This window comes from Phyllopteryx taeniolatus, chromosome 12, assembly GCF_024500385.1.
Source record: "Phyllopteryx taeniolatus isolate TA_2022b chromosome 12, UOR_Ptae_1.2, whole genome shotgun sequence".
Taxonomy (NCBI): domain Eukaryota; kingdom Metazoa; phylum Chordata; class Actinopteri; order Syngnathiformes; family Syngnathidae; genus Phyllopteryx; species Phyllopteryx taeniolatus.
This window is the reverse complement of record NC_084513.1, coordinates 2,847,473-2,864,746: the sequence shown is the minus strand read 5'-3', so window position 1 is coordinate 2,864,746 and position 17,274 is coordinate 2,847,473. Positions and strand designations below refer to the sequence as shown.

Sequence of the window (17,274 nt, the reverse complement as noted above, 5' to 3'; positions counted from 1 at the left end):
TGTGTGTGTGTGTGTGTGTGTGTGTGTGTGTGTGGCGTGCGTGCGTGCGTGCGTGTCAGGCCGACTGGGAGAGTAACGGCGGCCTGGTGAAGAAACTGCCCTCTATCCGGGAGGACGAGGAAGGGAGTGACGAGGAGCAGAACTTGGTATCCCGCGCACCCCGCTCGCCTCTGCGCCTCAGCCGGGGGCTCAACTCGCCACTGCGCTCCCCTCTGCTGCCCCCCAGGCCCTTCCGCGCCCCCGCCGAGCAGTCCCGCCCCGTCACCTTACAGATACCCGTGGTCAGCTTTGCAAGCGCGCCCGCCGAGCTCAGCCCCAGGTAAACACGAGTACACGGAAAGCTGTTTGAGGACTGAATAAAATTCAATAACCTTGCTATCCAGCTTCAGGTCCATGTACTAATACGATCTTTTTCCACAGTAGTAGGACAACTACCTGCTACTTGTGCTGTTGTTGACATCTGCTAGTGAAACACTAGATCAGTGGTGTCCAAACTACGGCCTGGGAGACATTTGCATCCTGACGCGCATTCTTCCAGGACTGCGGCATAAACTAAAAATGACATTTGACACAGCGCGCAAATGCTGATTGGGGGGCCAGCATGAAAAGTGCCGGTGTCGGAAAAGTTGGAGGGTTGCGGCACCGTCATCCCCCATGGGTGTGACACCCCTGACAACTACTATGACTACTTCTAATAATAAGTTGGCTTTATGTACCACTTTTCATGATATGCAAAGACGCAAATCCAAAACTATTTGCTCTCTTGTCTTTAAAAGAACGCTGTGACGTATCAGTTTTTCAAAATAACTATAATATATAATTGCTTGCCGGATTAGTTTTAGCGTGTTTAACAAATTAAAGTAAAAAAAAATGTCAAAGTGGCCCTTGCATCCTTCAATTTCTTTGTATAAGGCCTACAAAGAAAAATACTTACAGGACACTCCTGTGCTACATGTTAACCGGTAGAATTTTATAAGGTTACTTGTAGTACTAGTAGCACGCATTTGTCAACTAGTGCACAGTTTTGGCTCTCTAGTAAAATGTAATTGTTTAACTAGTATGCCAAAGTTGTCCTGCTTGTGAGGACAAAGCGTTTTCTAGGTCATGGACATTATACTTGATATCAAAGATACTGAAGAAAACAAGAAGAAAAAAAAAAACGTTACTAGTAAAACAGTCATTCTACTAGTGCACCCTAGTTCTTCTACTAGTGCAGTGAATTGTCTTATCACTCAATCAATCAAATTTTATTTGGATAGCACTTTTCATACATACAATGCCACTCAAAGTGCTTTAAATGAATTAAAACTTGTCCGCAAGGACACACACACATATAGATAAAAAAGACTCTTAATGATGCTCGCACACATCCTTGTTAAAAACACGATACTGAAATGACCTAAGAAACCTGAGCTTGGCCACAGAGCATCCAGGTGAGGAAACCCCATCATAAGGAGCCCTCTGCAGCAGGGCCCTAGCATAGGCTGCAGACACGGGGGGGCCCCCAGGACGGCGCCCCCCAGTGCAGCGGCGCATCAAGTACCTGCACACACATCGACCGGGGACCCCACGAGGGAGAACCTGGCCACGGCCCACCCCAGTGCCCATTGCAGATGGCTCCTTCTGAGGAGGACACTGAAAGTAGTAAAATATTACGAAACGATATTAATCAATAAAAGCAATGCGAAAGAATGATACCAAAAACTAAAAACAGTTAAGCTACAATGATCAAAACATAAATAACAAGTTTAAAAATACGAAATCTGTAATCAACAAAACATAAATAACCGATCTAAGAATATAAAAGCAGGAAGTCAAAATATAAGCTAAGATGAATAAAAGTAAATAAAGTACTTACTATTATACTATTGTTATTAGTAGTGAGGACAAAGTTGGTTGTAGTACATGGACCTGAAGCTGGATATAAAGGATATCGAATACATGCTAAAAACAGCTTTCCATGCGACCATGCATACACATTTCGCAGAGTGACTGCTCACACTGCAATGAAGGAGGCAGGTTGGTTGCTATAGCAACTCGTACTGTAAACCTGCATTAGGGCAGTGCGTTCTGTACACTGTCAACCAATTTAATTTTGATCACAAGATGAAAATACAACACAAAAATAAACATTTAACATTCACCCAGTGCATTGAGACACAACACCATCATGTTACAAACGTGTTTGGTCCTCTTTGACTGCATTTTTCACTACGACTATTATTTTGTATTTATTTATTTGTTCTTATTGTTATTATTAAAGTGCAACAAAGCAGACCAAAAAAATGGCAACTGTGAGGCTCACGGCCCTAACGCTGTTGTGCACATTACACAAACACATTACATTTCAGGAAAGATGTATTTTATTTTTTTTTAGTTTAGGCTCATTTTTAGCCCCGCCCCAAAAATCGGGCCAAAGCAGAAGAAAGTCAAGCTATATCTCAACAATTCAAAACTATATTGTTCTCACTCTTTGCACGTTTTCAGCACTTATCGGTAAATATATTTAATGTATCTAGAAAAAAAAAAAATAAGGATATGAGTTTGGTTGCACTTTAATAGTGACAATGGATAACTGCAGCAAAACAATCAGAATGAGCAAATAATATGTACAATGACACATAAAATGCAGCGGGATAACTTTTGTTGTGAATTAATGCCGTATGAAAAAAAAAAAAAAAAGAATCAGCCGCTAGATTAGCACTGTATGTTTTGGATACAATGTGATGTCCTCAATTTGTCTGGCAGCCAGCTCCATGGACACTAAATTCTGAAAGAAAGACAACAATCTGAATCAGAATCCTCTTTATTTGCCAAGTCCAAAGTCCAAAAAACACACAAGGAATTTGTCTCCAGTAGTTGGAGCCGCTCTAGTACGACAACAGACAGTCAATTGACAGAGAACACTTTTGAGACATAAAGACCTTGACAAAAAGAAAAAAACAGTCACTGAGCAATAAATGGTTGCTACTTATCTGGTAATGCCGGTACTCTTTTTTTGTTTTTTTGTTTTTTTTGACAATTGTGCAAAAAGATAGAGTCCTCTAGCACTTAGAGCATCTTGAATGACTAATCTCGCAATAGTCCGGTGCAATGACCATTGTGCAAAGGGCGCCGAGACTTCAAGGAGTGTATGCAGTTTAAAGTCAATAGTAGTGCGATAATCTGGGACAATGTTGATTGTGCAAATGTTGCAGATACTCCTGAGTCAGTGTGCAAGTGGTGCAGATGCTACTCTGGCATGAGTGGTCAGTATTGGTCAACAACAGATAAGCAAATAGTGTAGCGTGGCGAGGCTACGACAGTGAGTGCAAGAGTAATACATAATTGGACCGTCAGAAATGTGACAACAAACTCAAGACAAAAAATTGAAATTGGCAGCATGTTGCAATGGAATTGTAGGTTAGCTTTTTAAGAAGTTGATTGCAAGAGGGAAGAAGCTGTTGGAACGTCTGCTAGTTTTAGTTTGCATTGATCGGTAGCGCCTACCTGAGGGATGGAGCTGGAAGAGCCGGTGACCGGGATGTGGAGGGTCCGAGAGGATTTTGAACGCTTTCGTCTGAGTACTGGCAGCCTGCAAGTCCTCAAGGGTAGGTAGGGGTGTACTGACAATCCTTTCAGCAGTTTTGATTGTCCATTGCAGTCGGAGTTTGTCCTTTTTTGTGGCATCACCAAACCAGACTGTGATGGAAGAACACAGGACTGATTCGGTGACCGCTGTATATAACTGCCTCAGCAGCTCCCGTGGCAGGCCGTGCTTTCTCAGAAGCCGCAAGAAGTACATCCTCTGCTGGGCCTTTTTGAGGACGGAGTTGATGTTGGTCGCCGACTTCAGATCCTGAGAGACTGTAATTCCCAGGAACTTGAAGGTCGACACAAGGCAGCTGGACAACGTGAGGGGCAGCTGTGGCGAAGGATGCCTCCTGAAGTCCACGATCATCTCTACAGTCTTGAGCGTGTTCAGCTCCAGGTTGTGTCGGCCGCACCACAGCTCCAGCCGCTCCACTTCCTGTCGATATGCAGACTCATCACCGTCTTTGATGAGGCCGATGACAGTGGTGTCATCTGTAAACTTCAGGAGTTTGACAGCCGGGTGCGCTGAGGTGCAGTCATTCGTGTAGAGAGAGAAGAGCAGCGGAGAGAGGACACAACTTTGGGGCGCCCCAGTGCTGATGCTGCGTGTGGATGAGGTGGTCTCCCCCAGCCTCACCTGCTGTGTCCTGCCCATCAGGAAGCTGTAAATCCACTGGCAGATGGCAGGTGAGACGCTGAGCTGGAGAAACTTGGAGGAAAGGAGTTCAGGGATGATGATGTTGAGCACTGAGCTGAAGTCCACGAACAGGATCCTCGCGTAGGTCCCTGGACTGTCGAGGTGTTCTAGGATGAAGTGCAGTCCCATGTTGACTGCATCATCCGCAGACCTGTTCGCTCGGTAGGCAAACTGCAGGGGGTCCAGCAGGGGGCCTGTAGTCATTTAGATTTAGATTGTGGCTTTCTTGGGGACTGGAATGATGGTGGCGCGTTTGAAACAGGATGGTACTTCGCACAGTTCCAGACATCTGTTGAAGATCTGTGTGAAGACTGGAGCGAGCTGGTCCGCGCAGACTTTGAAGCAGGATGGGGACACATGGTCTGGGCCTGTCGCTTTGTTAGTCTTTTGTTGTTTGAAGATGCGTCTCACATCCTGTTTGTGGATGGTTAACGCAAAAGTCAGATGTCGGTGGTGCAGCCGGGTGGATGTGGGGTGTGAAAGTGTCCTTTTCAAATCTGCAAATGCCTCCCTTGTAGCCCAGTTGGAGGAGGCAGCAGTTAAACAGCCAGAGAGGGCCTGACTGACTGAGCAAGATTACAATTCTGGCCAGTAATCAGGAGCTCATTCACAGTGAGCTGAACCAGCAGAGATGTAATCAGGCCTTACAAAATCTACTTCTCAGACTTCAAATTGAGGTCACCCACATGCGCAGCGATGTCAATGTGTCCGTGCAGTATCATAAAACCCTATTGTGCACTTTTCTGCATAGGTTTGTGGACGGCATTGAAGCGGAGAACAATTCCATGTCATCCCAGAGGTTTGAGTTCAGTCCCAGCATGTCACCTGCAGCCCCGCCCTCCCCATATCCAGGTAACAATCCACCTAAACAACCACCCAAGTGAGGTCTTGTCTGAGTGACAAGGAATTGAGATTTCACATTCTTAACAGTATGTGTGCGTGTGTTTGTGCGCAGGCAGTCGGGAGTCTTCCGAGATCAAGCAGAGTGTGTACAAGTTGACAGAGGAGGTGAGCTGTTATTGCTTTGACCCATGTTGCTGTTGGTTTGTACATTACCAGACTCTTGTTTAGTCCAAAGCATACTAGAACATTTCAACAGTTCACCATTTAGCCCTGAGAGGGGTACAAGTAATTATATAAGGGCATATGCATCATTTGTAGTCATTCAAAACAACTTGTTAAGCTGCTTCAGTTTGTATTTCATCATCCAGCAACTCGGCAGAAACATTTCAGATTGCTGATGCAACTCTAAGATAGCTTATGATTTAATCATCAATGAGTATTTTTATGAACGTGTGCTCTCTATGCAGTGGAAAAGAAAAAATCATTCATAAAGTGGACCGGCTTTCCCATGGATACCATAGAAAAGAGGATGGTGGTTTTCCACTGAGAAAAAAAATGGAGAAAACTTACAAAAACTGCAATGCACCTGGGAAGTTGCCTTTACACTACAGTGTACAGTATGTTCAAAGTATGGGGACTCTTTTGGACAGTTTGGGTTAGTACGCTTTCCAAATCAAGGTCCATCAAGGCATGCTTAGATGTGGTTGGTGTGGAAGAATATCCATGATCAGTGACATCTGACCTCATGGATTTTCTCGGGGGTAAAACTCCCACAGACGCATTCAGTCGTTCAATCGATCCAATTGTATTTGTATTGCACTTTTCATACATAAAAAAAAAAAATGCAACCCAAAGTGCTTCACCGAGATGAAAACAGACTGAAAATTGCAGGAAATATACCCCTCCCATCTCCACATATAAATGCAAACTCAATGGAAATTTCCCCCTCCCCCTTGCCTTACTTTTACTTTTATACATTAAGTAGTTTTGAAATCATTACTTTTACACTTTTACTTGAGTAAAACGCTAGAGTGGACCTTCAACTTCTACAGAAGTCTTCTTAAACCCTAATATCTATACTTCTACTTGAGTAATGAACATAAATACTTTTGACACCTCTACCGACTGATTGATAGTTGTCCAACCTCACAAACTGTGCAAGAGTTCAACCGGGTTTTGCCGCGTCGCACGGTGTGTGGAAGGCTTCAAAGAAAGAGAATTATACATTGTGTATTTAAAACCACCTCATAACTTTGACTAAGTCCGTTAGCGTAATGCTAACACACCTTAGGAAACGCCATAGACAGTCTGATGAATAGCATCTACCGTATGTGGCGGTGTTATAAAGCTTTAAACAATATAATATATTTGAACACAAACGGTGCAGCAACATCTGTAGAAAGATAATAGCAACAATCCTCACAGGCATATAGCCTTTATCTTCTGTGAAAAAAAACACTAATATTACTGCAGCTTACTGAGTCACTTAGAGTAGTTGTGAAACGCTTGTTTGTTTGTCTGCATGACTGCATTATAGCGTCCCCAGTGGCCAAGTCGCGCATGATTCCCAAACTGTTTAATACGTTACATTCTATTCAATTGTTACTATTATATGTAAAAGTAAAATATTACAGAGCCATATTTTCTTATTCAAAAAGTCCCCAAAATGTTTTTGACGAACGCTAGAATGGATGGATGGCATTTCTATACATTTCAATGGGGAAAGTGTGTTCACGGAACAAATTCTTAAAGCACCACTGTATGTGTAAATTTAGTTACGATCTTGGTCACAAACTAAATGGAAGTCGTAAGTCACTGTACCACTGTATAATTTCTAACATGTGACTGTAGTAAATGATTAGCATACATTAGCATCATAAGCTGACAATGTATCTGCTCATTCACCACACAGATGAACAGCCTCTCCAGACAGGTGTCCAAGCTCAGCCAGGAGCTTCAGGAAATGACACACCTGCTCAAGCCCCTCCTCTATAGAGGGCCGCAGCCACAGCCACTCTTGGTGGCCGCCGTGCCAAATTTGACCCCGCCTCCCAGCAGCAGCGCCAGCCGGCTGTCGGCGAGCGCCGGCCCGACAGTGCCCGCTCCAGTCACGCCGTGCTCCCTCCTGAGACCGGACACTCATTCCCTGTTGGATGGCGGGGACGTAGAGGGTGTTGACCTGCCGCAATGCCTTCTCCCGACTTCTCATTCACCACAAAGGCCTAATCCCTCACTGACCCCATGCAACAATCTCCCCTTGCCAAAGGAAGGACTTTTTGAGGGGTCCCCGATCTTGGCCCCCTCTGGTATATTTATGTCCTCGCTGCAGGATCGTCCCCCGCTGGCGTCTGGCACTCCGTCACCGTCGCTCTCCTTCTCAATGTCCCTCTCCTCCTCTTCATCCCTCTCCTCCTGCCACCCATCCCGACAGGACAGTTGTGTCAGTCGAAGAAGCCTGCTCCCCCCGCCTCCCTCCCAGGACACACCTCCCCCGCCGTGGCCCCCACACTGCTCCGCGCCGGCGTCTCTTGCATCCTCCCCAGGGGACCACTGTTTGAGACCGTCCCCGTCCGTCCCGCTGGCGTCCCTCGTCGTTGACGCTGGGCCCTCCCTCTTCTCCCTGCCTTCATCTCTGGACTCACAGAGCAGAAAGCCCAGAGAACGCTACCTCGCTCGGGCTTCTAACTCGCACCTTTGCCGACAGACCGGGCCGGGCGACGGTGCCCTCCAGGAGATGGAGATGCAGGAACGGCAGGCCAAGGCTGGAGAGGGGAGGGCCTCCTCGGAGCACATCAGTTTCATCGATGACGATGAGCCGGCGGTATGAGGGGTAGCGGGACAGGAAAAAAAAATGGGACCAAAGGAGATAAGATCAGGGAAATCCGGTGTCAGGAGCACCGCTTGCCAGCGGTCAACTGATGGAGCTACAACAGCACACATTGTTTTATGGGGTGTCCAAACTACAGCCGCGGGGTCCCATACCCGCAGCATATAATGGGTAAAAGTAACAACTGACATGACCCATGTCATTTTCCTGCAGTGTACTTCTTACTTTCTACACTGGGTAGCAAGGAAGGAAAACGACAAGAGAAAAAGAATACATCTCACTTCCACATTTTTCACACAAATGGTGATTGTTTGCTACACTTTCTGATCAATGTCAAGGTCATTTTAGCTCAGCTTGCTCTTGTTTTGGTTCTGAATGGGGGAAATGGGATTCGACTGCTGCTCAGTGCTGTTCTTGTAGCATACAAAGCTGTCGGCCAGCCAAAAATCCAAAAGAATGCATGAATTTTTGCTTTATCGTCACTGCCAGGCTGTTTAAAAAAATTTGAATATATATAATACAGTATATACACAGTGCTGGGGAAAAGGATTTTCTCTCTTCGCAAACTTTTTGGGGGAATCATTTTCCCACTTTGTTTAGGCTCATCAAACAAACAAAACAAACAAAGACAACCCAAGTAAGCATAAAATGCTGTTTTTAAATCATGGGTTTATTATTAAAGTGAAGATGAGATGGCTTCCTAAAAAAAATAATTCACATGATATCAGACACTTGGCTATTCATTCGTCAAGTCTGATGATAATAGCGAAATGACCACGTGGCTACATGAAATGACTTACTCTTTGGTTTTAGGTGCTCGTGTACAAACTGTGAACCAATGTCACTTGTAGTCCAGTCTTTGTTTGCGATGAAAACACGCACAGACACACACACATACTCGTGTATAATATAAGCGACTTGCATGAGTACGCTATAAGAGTGTATCCTATCATATCAACATATAATTTCATCGATGTTCGAGGCAAATAGTTCAACGTGGGGCCCCGGTGTCAATTCAATTCTTCATATTCTTGTTATACGTTTGGCGAGATGACCAGGTTTCAAATGTGACTCATCCTCTGCCTTTCGAGTTTCGCCGAAGCCATTCTGGTACACTTTGAAGTTCCCGTATCGGTGCTCGTACTAGCATTACATTCCCGCTGTCGCTTGGTTATGGAGTGGCCTAGTCAAAGTCTGGACTTGAATTTGATTTGATCTGTGGAATGACCTTCAAAAGGTGGTTCATACTCGAAAACCCTCCAAGTGTTGGTGAATTCGAACAATTCTGCAAGGAAGAGTGGGCAAAAATATCTCCACAGAGATGTGAAAGACTCATTGCCAGTTATAGAAAATGCTTGATTTCAGTTGTTGCTGCTGAGGATGGCCCAAGCAGTTATTCGGTTTAGGGGGGGCATTATTTTTTCATACATGGCCAGGTAGCTTTGAAAAGTTGTTTTTTTTTCTTTAATAACTAAAATTGCCATTTGAAAACTGCATTTTTCTGTTGACTTGGGTTATCCTTGTCGGATACAGTATTTACTGTCCATTTGTTTAATGATATTAAAGTGGGGAAACTGTGCAAAAAAAACCAAAGAATTCGAGAAGGTGGCGGATACTTTTGCACAGCACTGTATATAACATATAAACACTTTGCATATCTTTACCTAAACTGATGGATTGGTTTTAGCGTGTTAAATAAATGAAGGGGGAGAATGTCAAAGTGACCCTTGCATCCTTCGATTTTTCTATATACGGCCCTTCACAGAAAAAGTTTGGACACCCCTGTCTTACAGTGGTCCATCTCTACGGCTTCTGTAGCAGAAACTCCGTGGTGAGTTTACCTGACTTCTAATTCTCATTTTGCTGAGTTCCAAATTTTAGACCCGGCGTGGATATTTTTTCAACTACGTTTGTACTACACTTGCTTTCATTGGGTCACCGTCATCAGTGGAATGGTTGTCGCTCTTTCCCCGCCGCTACACTTCAAAAGCAACAGGACCACATTGGTTATTGCCCCAGTTGCGCGCTCCACCACGTCAGTTTCTCAGTTAGTGCCCCACAAGTTGAAAGTATTTGTCAAATTCCAGGAGTTCTTGTTCAACACCGAACAAAAATATGAACGCAACACTTTTGTTCTTGCTCCCATTTTGCGTGAGCTGGACTCAAAGATTTAAAACTTTCAAAGGCCATTTCCCTCAAATATTGTCCACAAATCTGTGTTAGTGAGCATTTCTCATTTGTCGAGATAATCCATCCCACCTCACAGGTGTGGCATATCAAGATGTTGATTAGACAGCAAGACTATTGCACAGGTGTGCCTTAGGCTGGCCACAATAAAAGGCTACTCTGAAATGTGCAGTTTTGCTTTATTGTGGGGGTCTGGGTCAGAAAACCAGTCAGTATCTGGTGTGACCACCATTTGCCCCACGCAGTGCAACACATCTTCGGATAGAGCTGATCAGGTTGTTGATTGTGGCCTGTGGAATGTTGGTCCACTCCTCTTCAATGGCTGTGCGAAGTTGCCGGATATTGGCAGGAACTCAAGTCGGTTACGACGACGAACTGCAGTCAGGACGTGACCCAGATGAGGACGACGAGCATGCAGATGAGCTTCCCTGAGACGGTTTCTGACAGTTTGTGCAGAAATTGTTTGGTTATGCAAACCGGTTGTTGGTGCAGCTGTCCAGGTGGCTGGTCTCAGACGATCTTGGAGGTGAACATGCTGGATGTGGAGGTCCTGGGCTGGTGTGGTTACACGTGGTCTGCGGTTGTGAGGCCGGTAGGATGTAGTGCCAAATTGTCTGAAACGCCTTTGGAGACAGCTTATGGTAGCTAAATGAACATTTAATTCACGGGCAACAGCTCTGGTGGACAAAAGTGTTGCGTTTATATTTTTGTTCAGCATATGTCCAAGGAGGAACCATGTTGGTTTTGAACGTGAGCTGGCACGAAATGGCTCAATGCAATCCTACAAAAAAAGTCAAACTTTACACGAACTAATAACAGTCACATCTTTTTAAACTTAACCATAAGGAATTTGCATTCAAACAAGAGTCCTGTTTGTTTTACAAGTTTTAGGGATTATGATATGATACGACGATAAGATTCTTAGAACGTTGTTAGATTTGAATGGTATCTGATACCAAATGAGGTAGCTCAACTTTCATTACTCTCTCATGTTCTGACAATAACCCGATTGATTTTAATGAATATTTGACCCGGCATAACTCAGGCAGCTAATATCGAAGGTCAGGTTGCAATTGTTCGATTGCTCATCTCCAAACATTCAACTATGGGTCTGTATCTACAGTTAGGGAGAATCCTGTACCGTTTGAATTCACACAAGAAGTAGCTAACAACAACTACTTGAATGATTTTGAAGGATATTTCAACTACGATAGCCCACGTAGTTTATAATGTAGGTCAGGCTGCTTGATCTTCAAGCCTTCAGGGAAAATGGCTCGATATCGACGGAAGAACCCTGTTAATTTTTAATGGGGCCTGATACGAGGGGCAGTCAAAAAGTAATTTAACCTGCTAATAATAGATTTTTGTTTTTTTCAGAAATGTTCACGGTTTGTAGTTTAAATCCTTGTTTGAAGATTTATTTTCTGAAATGTTTTGTTGAAGTCTGTATCGTCTTCCTGTCAGCCATTGGGAAAATGACGTCATTGCTGCTTGCCCGTCAGAAGCAGAGAGCTTAGATTGAATTTCTTGGAGAGAAAGAATGAGAAAGAAGAGAGAGAGAGAGAAGCTGCAGTAGACTACAGCACAATCAAAAAGTGGGTGTCCATGATCAAAGATGAAGAACAAGAGCCGAGCACTATTCCCAGGATTAACCACCGAAGATGGTCTGCCGCTCCTTTTCTTGTCACAGTGGTCCCTCAAAGCAGGTTCTTCACCTTTGATCCTGGACACCCACTTTTTGACTGGGCTGTAGCCTGTAGCGTCTTCATACACATTTTGCAACTTTTTGAACATGGTTAGTGGTGGTTCCCCTGCCAAAGGAAGAAATTCAAACACACCTCTCTGCTTCTGAACGACATCCAAAAATAACTTTGTTTCCAAAATGGCTGACAGGAAAACGGCAGGCTTGAACAAAACATACATTGTCCCTTTCAGTGAGATACAAGGCAAATTTTCAACTGAACTTTTTGTGCCTCATCACGATAACCCTATCGATTTTAAAGGATATTTGACAGTAGATACAGTAGCTCAGAAAGCTAACGGAAGAACCCTGCTGATTTTAAATGCAAAGTTGAGGCAGCACAATGTTCAGGGATTATCATCTAACGTCCCTCCAATAAACCTATTTATTCTAAAGGATATTTGATTAATTTTTGACTGTCCATATTCAAACTTTCAGGGAATAGGGTTCTACTGTATGTCTAAGGAAGAACCCTAATGATTTTCGATGAGATCTTACACATGAAATTGTAAAAGTAGCCTATTGATTTTAAAGGATTTCTGACCCATGTGCCTAAATCTAATGTCACGAGTCAGGTTGCCCACCATCAAGAAACAAACAGGGTTTAAACAGATACAAATATTTGTCCCCCCTGTTTGGAGTTTTAAAAGGAGTTTCATTGTTTGTGCCAAAGACAAAATTGTCATTTATAGGAAATAGAAATTTGTCATGGTGGTGGGACTCTATCGTTTAGTATCGCCACAGTTGATCAGGACTGTTTACAACTTTCACATCACTCCAGAGCTTTAGCCATCCAACCATCGGTGCCTTCTCCTCCATGTCAGCACTCCTGACATCCCGAGCAGGCATTTGGAACAAACAAACAAAATAAAAGCCATCTGATTAAACGTTGCACCTTTATCCCAAAACATATTTTTGTCATGTGGAATTGTGGAGGGACTATTTTTGTTGATAATCTCTAATGTAGCACACACACGCACACGCACGCGCACACACAGTGTTCATCTTCAAACTCTGTTTGCCAAAGCTGGTGCAAGACACCAGCCTGGAAAACTACACTACACATGATGCATCCCTGAAAAGTGAGTGAAGGAAGGGGGCTGAGGTTTATTGTAAAAAGTTTGATTTGGTTACGTCGCACCATGTTACTTGTAAAATATCATTGTTTGTTTGTTTTTTTACACTCCGCAACAAGATGACAAGAAGGAACTCACTTTGGATTGGGACGAAATCGTTGGTATGTTTGTTTTTTAAAAAAAAGACTAACATTGTGAATCCAATGCATGTCACAGCTTTTGTTGCATGAGGAATGTGCCTGCTTTGGAGCTGCACAGGGGGGATGCGTGCAGACAATAAACCCTGTGGGAGGTATAACATGTATTTTATTATTCAAAAAAGAAAAAGAAAAGGGGAAAAGACCTCTGTTATAGGCAGCAGGGTTTACGACAATAAAGAAGCATCGTTTTGTAAGCATAATCGTGGACTCCTGTGATGTTTGTGGGAACCACTGCTACGCTCACTGGACACTTCATTATGTACACCTGCACTATCTAATGCGGTCCAATACAAAAGTTGCATGGAGAAAGGAAAAAAAGTCATCACAACATGGGGGTACCAGTGATGACAATGATAAAAAAAATGTGATGACAACTATAAACCAGAAATTTGAACTTTATCGATTTCAATAACAGCCTTTTTGAAGGTCTCACTGCCTTCACTTTCATCTTCAGTAAGTGAAAAGCATGCTTGGCTGGACCAGCAGGCCACCGACTCAGCCAGTGAGGAATATTCCATTTCTATGCCTTCAAATAGTCTTAACTTGCGTTCACAGGATATTTATGATCGTTTTCCCATCTATCCTATCAATTACATTTTATTTATATAGCGCCAAATCACAACACGAGTTGTCTCAGGGGTATTTACACACGGAGCAGGTCTAAAACCACACACCTCACTTATTGAAAATCCAACTGAACCCCACGAGCGAGCACGAGGTGACGGAGGCAAGGAAAAACTCCCTCTTGGGAGGAAACCTCAGCCAGACCAAAGACTCAGAGTGGGGCGGCCGTCTACCTAGACGAAGGAGAGCGACAGTAAGAGCGACAAAGAGAGAGGTGCAGTTTTTGGCTGCACCTCCAGAAGCACTGGCACCTTCCATTATTACTGGGAGGGGGAAGAGAGAGGTTAGTGTCATAGGGAGATTAGAACTGAGAGACGAGAACATGCAGTACGACAACTGTTTAGCAGGTCAACTAGGAACCACACTATGGTGGAGCATGATCAGCCAATCAAGGAAAGAAAATGCATAGCCATACAAAACAGACAGTGGGTGATGGTACATGAAACATGGAATAAGAGGTTGCAGACCTTTTTTTTTTTAAATGACTTAGCTGTCCCTCAGCATCCGACACTCAGATATGGTGCTCCATATTGTATGTGAGCTCCCGCATCAATTAACGCCTGAAACTCCAGTAAAGCACAGAAGAATGACAAAAATGAAATTAAATGTCATAATTGTCCATCAATGCCCGGCACTCAGTTTTGAATATTTAATTAAACGTGAGCAGAGAAGAAGCTGCTTGGCCAGGTCTTTACTTGCTGCTTGCTTGTGGGTCTTGATGCCTTCAATGTCTCCAGCAGGAGAAAAGCATGATCTTTTGGCTTGATATCAGACAGAAGAAGTCCATATTTGCCATCAAAATGTCACTTACAATCTGTTTAGTCTTTGTCCTTCTGTCCTATCAGGTTTGTAGCATTTGACTGAATGGGAACACGGAGTACAGGAGTCTTCATTTGCAGCTTATATGTGGGTGTATGAGCCTTCAGCAAGTGAAAAACAGCCTCATGCCACTTACTTGTCACCTGACCGATTCAAATCCTGGGGCTGACTGTCTGCTGTCGAAGTGTACTTGTGCAAGAAACTGAACCCTAAATTGCCTCCAAACAAGAGGCCTATGAAGACATGTATGCCAGGTTGGATACTAAAGAAGGAGAAACAGATCTATACATGTTGGCCAGACAGGAATAAAAGAGAGTGGTAGAATCTACTTTATGTGAAAATTTGACAGGTGATGATGTTTACGACCTTCGTCCGGAAGTGTTGACGTCGTCGGAAGTGACGTCTCCGGAAATGGGGCCGGAAATCCCCCCAACTGGAAGTCATACCGGAAACGGTATCAAACTGGAAATCCCCCAGCCAGAAGTCGAACCGGAAAGCCCAGGGAAATGATTTACGACCTTAGGGAATAGACAGGTTCCCAAGGCATCCCCTCAGTGGTCCCTCACATCCGGTCACCAGTCCAAACACATTGTGTCTGTAGAGCTGGAGAAAGCCTATGACAGAGTACCTAGAGAGAAACTGTACCAGAGGAGAGATAGTGAGTATATTGATAGAAGGATGATGTGGATGGAGCTGCCAGGCAAGAGAGCTCAAGGAAGACCAAAGAATCAGAATCAGAATCCTCTTTGTTTGCCAAGTATAGTATGTCAAAAACACACAAGGAATTTGTCTGCGCTAGTTGGAGCCCCTCTAGTACGACAATAGACAGCCATTTTGACAATAAATACTTTTGAGACATACAAACATAAAAACACACTACGACGAGTCATTTAGCCTCCAACAATTTAAAGGTAAGAGGGAAAAAGCTGTTGGGATGTCTACTAGTTTTACTTTGCATTGTTCGATAGCGCCTACCTGAGCGAAGGAGCTGGAAGAGGTGATGACCAGGATGTGGAGGGTCCAAGAGGATTTTGCATGCACTTGTCTCAGTTCTGGCAGCGTGCAAGTTCTCAAGGGTGGCTAGGGGGGGGTACCGCCGATTTTTCCGGCAGTCCAGATTGTCCGTTACAGTCGGAGTTTGTCCTTTTTTGTGGCAGCACCAAACCAGACTGTGATGGATGAACACAGGAGTGATTCAATGACTGCTGTGTAGAACTTCCTCAACAGCTCCTGTGGCAGGCCTTGCTTCTTCAGAAGCCGCAGGAAGTTGGCCTTTTTAAAGACGGAGTTGATGTTGGTCTCCCACTTCTGGTCCTGAGAGACTGTAATTCCCAGGAACTTGAAGGTCTCGACGGTTGACACAGGGCAGTTGGACAGCGTGAGGGGCAGCTGTGGCGAAGGATGCTTCCTGTCCACGATCATCTCTTCCATCTTGAGCACGTTCAGCTCCAGGTTGTCGGCCGCACCACAGCTCCAGCTGCTCCACTTCCTCCCCTCATGAGGGCAGTTGGTGTTAAGAGAGTTGGATGCAGGAGATAGGCTTACATGGAAAAGGATGACATGCTGTGGCAACCCCTAACGGGACAAGCCGAAAGGAAAAGCAGAAGATTGGATGTGATGTGAGCAGAGATGATTTTCCAGGCTTTTAGTTGATGATTGTATGTGGGTCTTGATGCCTTCAATAGTCTTCAGTAATAGAAAAACATGATCTACTCGCTTGAGATTGGACTGACTAGGGCATTGACAAAGGGTACATTTATTTGCTTTCAAAAAGTCTGAAAGACAGTTATGCTTAGAGTCAGTATTCTTCTATCCTATCAGGTGTGCGGCATTAAACTGAATTTGAACAGAGAAAAGAGATGCTTTGTCAGGCCTTCAGTTGTTGCTTGTTTGTGGGTCTTGGTGATTTCAGTAAGTGAAAAGCATTCTCTATTGGTTTGAGATCAGGCCACTGACCAGGCGAGAGAATATTGAATTTATTTACCTTCAAAAATTCCCGAGTTGCTTTACATTTAGGGTCTTCATCCATTTCTTTCCAGAAAATTGAGGTATTATACACAAAATGGTGGTCATTCAAAAATGTCCATCACTGATACTGTACAGGGTTTTTGGGAGTTGGAGCCTACTTTAGGTGAAAGGCAGACTATTCCTTGGACTTGCTGCTAGTCAATCCCAGGGTACACAAAGACAGACAACTAGTCATTACTCAGGTTTACTTCGTCACCGTGTACTGAACCCATGCTGCCTGCATGAAAGTCAGCCAAATGAACCACGACACCACAGATCAACCAACATGGAGCTCACTTGCAGAGATTTATAAAGTGTTGCATATCAATATTGTTTTCCTATCTTGTTCAATTGTTGATAATTATTGAGAAATCATTAGCATGATCAGTCTTCACATAGATAAATCAAATTATTACTAACATTTAGTTATAAATCTAATATGAGCAAAGGTTATTTCAGAAGTTTGTATTAAACTGGTTGCCCTCAGTTTCAAAAAGGTTGGTGACCCCTGTACTACCACATCAAGTAGGGTTGGGCATCGAGAATCAATTGGAACCGGGACTAACGTTCCATTTCTCCCGGTTCCCAGTTTCGATGCCGAGTCCTCCGGCCCCAAAGAAGAAGCGGCAAAAACCAACAAAGAACGCTCACAAAGACGCGCTTGTGCCTAACGGCGGCGA

General features: G+C 44.0%; 1 protein-coding gene across 2 annotated transcripts in view; it reads left to right on the top strand.

Annotated features, from left to right (window-relative positions):
- Nucleotides 1-13,334, top strand: part of kcnh3 (potassium voltage-gated channel, subfamily H (eag-related), member 3) — a 152,045-nt gene extending 138,711 nt beyond the window's left edge. For both annotated transcript variants that reach the window (XM_061792815.1, XM_061792814.1), the window contains 4 exons: nucleotides 60-319; nucleotides 5,022-5,122; nucleotides 5,226-5,278; nucleotides 7,026-13,334. In XM_061792815.1, the coding sequence (XP_061648799.1) occupies nucleotides 60-319; nucleotides 5,022-5,122; nucleotides 5,226-5,278; nucleotides 7,026-7,940 (1,329 nt within the window). In that variant the 3' untranslated portion in view covers nucleotides 7,941-13,334. The remainder of the gene's footprint in view (nucleotides 1-59; nucleotides 320-5,021; nucleotides 5,123-5,225; nucleotides 5,279-7,025) is intronic.
- The last annotated feature ends 3,940 nt before the right edge of the window (nucleotides 13,335-17,274 follow it).